Below are 7,500 nucleotides of genomic sequence, written 5' to 3'. Positions count from 1 at the left end.
TGGATGTTGTGGTTGTTGTGGATGTTGTGGATGTTGTGGTTGTTGTGGATGTTGTGGATGTTGTGGATGTTGTGGTTGTTGTGGTTGTTGTGGATGTTGTGGATGTTGTGGTTGTTGTGGATGTTGTGGTTGTTGTGGTTGTTGTGGATGTTGTGGTTGTTGTGGATGTTGTGGTTGTTGTGGATGTTGTGGTTGTTGTGGTTGTTGTGGATGTTGTGGTTGTTGTGGTTGTTGTGGTTGTTGTGGTTGTTGTGGTTGTTGTGGTTGTTGTGGATGTTGTGGATGTTGTGGATGTCGTGGTTCCTCACCCTCCGTCTGTTCTCTCCGTCTTCGATCCTCTGACGCTTCCTTTTCTCTGTGAACACAAAAGTAGTTCATGTTCAGAGGAGAGCGGCTGTGTCTGTGCTGCGTCTGTGTGTCTGTGCTGCGTCTGTGCTGCGTCTGTGCTGCGTCTGTGTGTCTGTGCTGCGTCTGTGTGTCTGTGCTGCGTCTGTGCTGCGTCTGTGTGTCTGTGCTGCGTCTGTGCTGCGTCTGTGTGTCTGTGCTGCGTCTGTGTGTCTGTGCTGCGTCTGTGCGTCTGTGCTGCGTCTGTGTGTCTGTGTGTCTGTGCTGCGTCTGTGTGTCTGGGCTGCGTCTGTGTGTCTGGGCTGCGTCTGTGTGTCTGTGCTGCGTCTGTGTGTCTGTGCTGTGTCTGTGTGTCTGTGCTGCGTCTGTGTGTCTGTGCTTTGTCTGTGCTGCGTCTGTGTGTCTGTGCTGCGTCTGTGTGTCTGTGCTGCGTCTGTGTGTCTGTGCTGTGTCTGTGTCTGTGCTGCGTCTGTGTGTCTGTGCTGCGTCTGTGTGTCTGTGCTGCGTCTGTGTGTCTGTGCTGCGTCTGTGTGTCTGTGCTGCGTCTGTGTGTCTGTGCTGCGTCTGTGCTGCGTCTGTGCTGCGTCTGTGTGTCTGTGCTGCGTCTGTGCTGCGTCTGTGCTGCATCTGTGTGTCTGTGCTGCGTCTGTGCTGCGTCTGTGCTGCATCTGTGTGTCTGTGCTGCGTCTGTGTGTCTGTGCTGCGTCTGTGTGTCTGTGCTGCGTCTGTGTGTCTGTGCTGCGTCTGTGCTGCGTCTGTGCTGCGTCTGTGCTGCGTCTGTGTGTCTGTGCTGTGTGTCTGTGCTGCGTCTGTGTGTCTGTGCTGCGTCTGTGTGTCTGTGCTGCGTCTGTGTGTCTGTGCTGCGTCTGTGCTGCGTCTGTGCTGCGTCTGTGTGTCTGTGCTGTGTCTGTGTGTCTGTGCTGCGTCTGTGTGTCTGTGCTGCGTCTGTGTGTCTGTGCTGTGTCTGTGTGTCTGTGCTGCGTCTGTGCTGCGTCTGTGCTGCGTCTGTGCTGCGTCTGTGTGTCTGTGCTGCGTCTGTGCTGCGTCTGTGCTGCGTCTGTGTCTGTGCTGCGCTGCATCTGTGTGTCTGTGCTGCGTCTGCGCTGCATCTGTGTGTCTGTGCTGCGTCTGTGTGTCTGTGCTGCGTCTGTGTGTCTGTGCTGCATCTGTGTGTCTGTGCTGCGTCTGTGCTGTGTCTGTGTGTCTGTGCTGTGTCTGTGTGTCTGTGCTGCGTCTGTGTGTCTGTGTGTCTGTGCTGCGTCTGTGTGTCTGTGCTGCGTCTGTGCGTCTGTGCTGCGTCTGTGCTGCGTCTGTGCTGCGTCTGTGTGTCTGTGCTGCGTCTGTGTGTCTGTGCTGCGTCTGTGTGTCTGTGCTGCGTCTGTGTGTCTGTGCTGCGTCTGTGTGTCTGTGCTGCGTCTGTGCGTCTGTGCTGCGTCTGTGCTGCGTCTGTGTGTCTGTGCTGCGTCTGTGTGTCTGTGCTGCGTCTGTGTGTCTGTGCTGCGTCTGTGTGTCTGTGCTGCGTCTGTGTGTCTGTGCTGCGTCTGTGTGTCTGTGCTGCGTCTGTGTGTCTGTGCTGCGTCTGTGTGTCTGTGCTGCGTCTGTGTGTCTGTGCTGCGTCTGTGTGTCTGTGCTGTGTCTGTGCTGCGTCTCCCTCTCACCTCGGCGGATCAGCTCTTTGCCCTCGTCGATCAGGTCTGAGGTCATTTCACTGTCGCCCACAAACTGTTGGAAGCCCAGAAGGTTCAGGCAGCGAGTCCCCAGGCTGAGAGAGGACATGACAGGGTGATTCATGTGTTCATCCCCAGGCTGAGAGAGGACATGACAGGGTGATTCATGTGTTCATCCCCAGGCTGAGAGAGGACATGACAGGGTGATTCATGTGTTCATCCCCAGGCTGAGAGAGGACATGACAGGGTGATTCATGTGTTCATCCCCAGGCTGAGAGAGGACATGACAGGGTGAATCATGTGTTCATCCCCAGGCTGAGAGAGGACATGACAGGGTGATTCATGTGTTCATCCCCAGGCTGAGAGAGGACATGACAGGGTGATTCATGTGTTCATCCCCAGGCTGAGAGAGGACATGACAGGGTGATTCATGTGTTCATCCCCAGGCTGAGAGAGGACATGACAGGGTGATTCATGTGTTCATCCCCAGGCTGAGAGAGGACATGACAGGGTGATTCATGTGTTCATCCCCAGGCTGAGAGAGGACATGACAGGGTGATTCATGTGTTCATCCCCAGGCTGAGAGAGGACATGACAGGGTGATTCATGTGTTCATCCCCAGGCTGAGAGAGGACATGACAGGGTGATTCATGTGTTCATCCCCAGGCTGAGAGAGGACATGACAGGGTGATTCATGTGTTCATCCCCAGGCTGAGAGAGGACATGACAGGGTGATTCATGTGTTCATCCCCAGGCTGAGAGAGGACATGACAGGGTGATTCATGTGTTCATCCCCAGGCTGAGAGAGGACATGACAGGGTGATTCATGTGTTCATCCCCAGGCTGAGAGAGGACATGACAGGGTGATTCATGTGTTCATCCCCAGGCTGAGAGAGGACATGACAGGGTGATTCATGTGTTCATCCCCAGGCTGAGAGAGGACATGACAGGGTGATTCATGTGTTCATCCCCAGGCTGAGAGAGGACATGACAGGGTGATTCATGTGTTCATCCCCAGGCTGAGAGAGGACATGACAGGGTGATTCATGTGTTCATCCCCAGGCTGAGAGAGGACATGACAGGGTGATTCATGTGTTCATCCCCAGGCTGAGAGAGGACATGACAGGGTGATTCATGTGTTCATCCCCAGGCTGAGAGAGGACATGACAGGGTGATTCATGTGTTCATCCCCAGGCTGAGAGAGGACATGACAGGGTGATTCATGTGTTCATCCCCAGGCTGAGAGAGGACATGACAGGGTGATTCATGTGTTCATCCCCAGGCTGAGAGAGGACATGACAGGGTGATTCATGTGTTCATCCCCAGGCTGAGAGAGGACATGACAGGGTGATTCATGTGTTCATCCCCAGGCTGAGAGAGGACATGACAGGGTGATTCATGTGTTCATCCCCAGGCTGAGAGAGGACATGACAGGGTGATTCATGTGTTCATCCCCAGGCTGAGAGAGGACATGACAGGGTGATTCATGTGTTCATCCCCAGGCTGAGAGAGGACATGACAGGGTGATTCATGTGTTCATCCCCAGGCTGAGAGAGGACATGTCAGGGTGATTCATGTGTTCATCCCCAGGCTGAGAGAGGACATGACAGGGTGATTCATGTGTTCATCCCCAGGCTGAGAGAGGACATGACAGGGTGATTCATGTGTTCATCCCCAGGCTGAGAGAGGACAGGGACAGAGTGATTCATGTGTTCATCCCCAGGCTGAGAGAGGACATGACAGGGTGATTCATGTGTTCATCCCCAGGCTGAGAGAGGACATGACAGGGTGATTCATGTGTTCATCCCCAGGCTGAGAGAGGACATGACAGGGTGATTCATGTGTTCATCCCCAGGCTGAGAGAGGACATGACAGGGTGATTCATGTGTTCATCCCCAGGCTGAGAGAGGACATGACAGGGTGATTCATGTGTTCATCCCCAGGCTGAGAGAGGACAGGGACAGGGTGATTCATGTGTTCATCCCCAGGCTGAGAGAGGACATGACAGAGTGATTCATGTGTGAGTGATGACGTATAGGCAGCAAGAAGCATTCTCCGAGGCCCAGGTAGTGTGAGTACAAACGGGGCTGGAGGGGGGGACAAGGACCCTAAAGCACGGGGCACGGGACGGAGGCACAGTGGGAGGGCGCTCTAACCTGTGACGGAGGCACAGTGGGAGGGCGCCCTGAGAACACGTCCTGTGCCTGGTGCCAGTTATAAAGTTAGAAAGTGTGTTTGTGTAAAAGTTGAGGGTGAAACTGACCTGAAGTAGGTGGCGATGCAGAGGAGCAGGATCAGCATGGGGTAGTAGATGTAGAAGCCGTTAGCGATGAAGGACAGAACCCGCATGGACCCCATGATCTGCAACACACACGGCCACACGTTCAATTCCTGAGGGACGACTCACAGCGTCCAAGTGTTACTGCTGAGGTCTCGGCACGCACGCATGCAAGCTAGCACGCACGCAACCACGCAAGCTAGCACGCAACCAAGCTAGAACGCAACAACCGAGGTGTGTAACAGGGTGGTGTGTAACAGGGTGGTGTGTAACAGAGTGGTGTGTAACAGGGTGGTGTGTAACAGGGTGGTGTGTAACAGGGTGGTGTGTAACAGAGTGGTGTGTAACAGGGTGGTGTGTAACAGGGTGGTGTGTAACAGGGTGGTGTGTAACAGGGTGGTGCACTCACAGAGGTGTGTAACAGGGTGGTGTGTAACAGGGTGGTGTGTAACAGGGTGGTGTGTAACAGGGTGGTGCACTCACAGAGGTGTGTAACAGGGTGGTGTGTAACAGGGTGGTGTGTAACAGGGTGGTGCACTCACAGAGGTGTGTAACAGGGTGGTGTGTAACAGGGTGGTGTGTAACAGGGTGGTGTGTAACAGGGTGGTGTGTAACAGAGTGGTGTGTAACAGGGTGGTGTGTAACAGGGTGGTGTGTAACAGGGTGGTGTGTAACAGGGTGGTGTACTCACAGAGGTGTGTAACAGGGTGGTGTGTAACAGGGAGGTGTGTAACAGGGTGGTGTGTAACAGGGTGGTGTGTAACAGGGTGGTGTGTAACAGGGTGGTGTACTCACAGAGGTGTGTAACAGGGTGGTGTGTAACAGGGTGGTGCACTCACAGAGGTGTGTAACAGGGTGGTGTGTAACAGGGTGGTGTGTAACAGGGTGGTGTACTCACAGAGGTGTGTAACAGGGTGGTGTGTAACAGGGAGGTGTGTAACAGGGTGGTGTGTAACAGGGTGGTGTGTAACAGGGTGGTGTGTAACAGGGTGGTGTGTAACAGGGCGGTGCACTCACAGAGGTGTGTAACAGGGTGGTGTGTAACAGGGTGGTGTGTAACAGGGTGGTGTGTAACAGGGTGGTGTGTAACAGGGTGGTGTGTAACAGGGTGGTGCACTCACAGAGGTGTGTAACAGGGTGGTGTGTAACAGGGTGGTGTGTAACAGGGAGGTGTGTAACAGGGTGGTGTGTAACAGGGTGGTGTGTAACAGGGTGGTGTGTAACAGGGTGGTGTGTAACAGGGTGGTGCACTCACAGAGGTGTGTAACAGGGTGGTGTGTAACAGGGTGGTGTGTGTAACAGGGAGGTGTGTAACAGGGTGGTGTGTAACAGGGTGGTGTGTAACAGGGTGGTGCACTCACAGAGGTGTAGGCCGTCTGCTCCTTCTGCTGGTGGGAGATCGCTGAGTCCATGTGGATCAAACCCAGGAAGTTGAGGCAGAGCGGAGGCGTGAGCCGACAGAACAACCTGCAGAGACCAGAACACACTTTACATTAAAGCCAGGTCAGGACCAGAGGCTGATCTAGGACCAGAGGCTGGAGCTGCTGCCCCTGAGACCTGATCCAGGACCAGAGTCTGGAGCTGCTGCCCCTGAGACCTGATCCAGGATCAGAGGCTGGAGCTGCTGCCCCTGAGACCTGATCCAGGATCAGAGGCTGGAGCTGCTGCCCCTGAGACCTGATCCAGGATCAGAGGCTGGAGCTGCTGCCCCTGAGACCTGATCCAGGATCAGAGGCTGGAGCTGCTGCCCCTGAGACCTGATCCAGGATCAGAGGCTGGAGCTGCTGCCCCTGAGACCTGATCCAGGATCAGAGGCTGGAGCTGCTGCCCCTGAGACCTGATCCAGGATCAGAGGCTGGAGCTGCTGCCCCTGAGACCTGATCCAGGATCAGAGGCTGGGGCTGCTGCCCCTGAGACCTGATCCAGGATCAGAGGCTGGAGCTGCTGCCCCTGAGACCTGATCCAGGACCAGAGGCTGGAGCTGCTGCCCCTGAGACCTGATCCAGGATCAGAGGCTGGAGCTGCTGAGGAAGAAGAAGAAGAAGATGGAGGAGGAGGAGGAGCAGAAGGAGATGGAGGAGGAGGAGGAGGATGATGGAGGTGGAGGAGGAGGTGACTCACATGCCGCTGAACTGCAGGCTGTAGGCGTCGGTCTGGTGGTGCGATGCCAGGTAGTAGTAGTTGAAGACCCGGATGCGGAACACGGTGGAGTAGACGCAGGTGCACAGGAAGAAGATGGTGATGAAGCACGCCATCTGGAGGAGACGAGAGTCAGCACAAGAGTCTGCACAAGAGTCTGCACCAGAGTCTGCACAAGAGTCTGCACAAGAGTCTGCACAAGAGTCTGCACAAGAGTCATCACAAGAGTCTGCACAAGAGTCAGCACAAGAGTCTGCACAAGAGTCTGCACCAGAGTCTGCACAAGAGTCTGCACAAGAGTCTGCACAAGAGTCTGCACCAGAGTCTGCACCAGAGTCTGCACAAGAGTCTGCACAAGAGTCTGCACAAGAGTCTGCACAAGAGTCTGCACAAGAGTCTGCACCAGAGTCTGCACCAGAGTCTGCACAAGAGTCTGCACAAGAGTCTGCACAAGAGTCTGCACAAGAGTCATCACAAGAGTCTGCACAAGAGTCTGCACAAGAGTCTGCACCAGAGTCTGCACCAGAGTCTGCACAAGAGTCTGCACAAGAGTCTGCACAAGAGTCTGCACAAGAGTCTGCACAAGAGTCATCACAAGAGTCTGCACAAGAGTCTGCACAAGAGTCTGCACCAGAGTCTGCACAAGAGTCTGCACAAGAGTCATCACAAGAGTCATCACAAGAGTCATCACAAGAGTCATCACAAGAGTCATCAGAAGAGTCATCACAAGAGTCATCACAAGAGTCATCACAAGAGTCATCACAAGAGTCATCACAAGAGTCATCACAAGAGTCATCACAAGAGTCTGCACAAGAGTCATCACAAGAGTCTGCACAAGAGTCTGCACAAGAGTCTGCACAAGAGTCATCACAAGAGTCTGCACAAGAGTCATCACAAGAGTCTGCACAAGAGTCATCACAAGAGTCATCACAAGAGTCTGCACAAGAGTCTGCACAAGAGTCTGCACAAGAGTCAGCACAAGAGTCTGCACAAGAGTCTGCACAAGAGTCATCACAAGAGTCTGCACAAGAGTCATCACAAGAGTCATCACAAGAGTCATCACAAGAGTCA

The 7,500-nt window shown here is 54.3% G+C and overlaps 1 protein-coding gene across 1 annotated transcript in view; it reads right to left on the bottom strand.

Moving 5' to 3' along the window:
• lmbrd2b (LMBR1 domain containing 2b) overlaps nt 1–7,500 on the bottom strand; it is a gene marked incomplete at its 5' end in the record, with an annotated part of 15,919 nt that overhangs the window by 3,420 nt on the left and 4,999 nt on the right. The window contains 5 exon segments of the mRNA XM_083929547.1: nt 309–355; nt 2,004–2,107; nt 4,276–4,373; nt 5,652–5,757; nt 6,412–6,545. Of these exon segments, the coding sequence (XP_083785673.1) occupies nt 309–355; nt 2,004–2,107; nt 4,276–4,373; nt 5,652–5,757; nt 6,412–6,545 (489 nt within the window).

Source organism: Echiichthys vipera, assembly GCF_963691815.1.
Source record: "Echiichthys vipera genome assembly, chromosome: 16".
Taxonomy (NCBI): domain Eukaryota; kingdom Metazoa; phylum Chordata; class Actinopteri; order Perciformes; family Trachinidae; genus Echiichthys; species Echiichthys vipera.
This window is presented reverse-complemented; position numbering and strand designations above follow the sequence as displayed.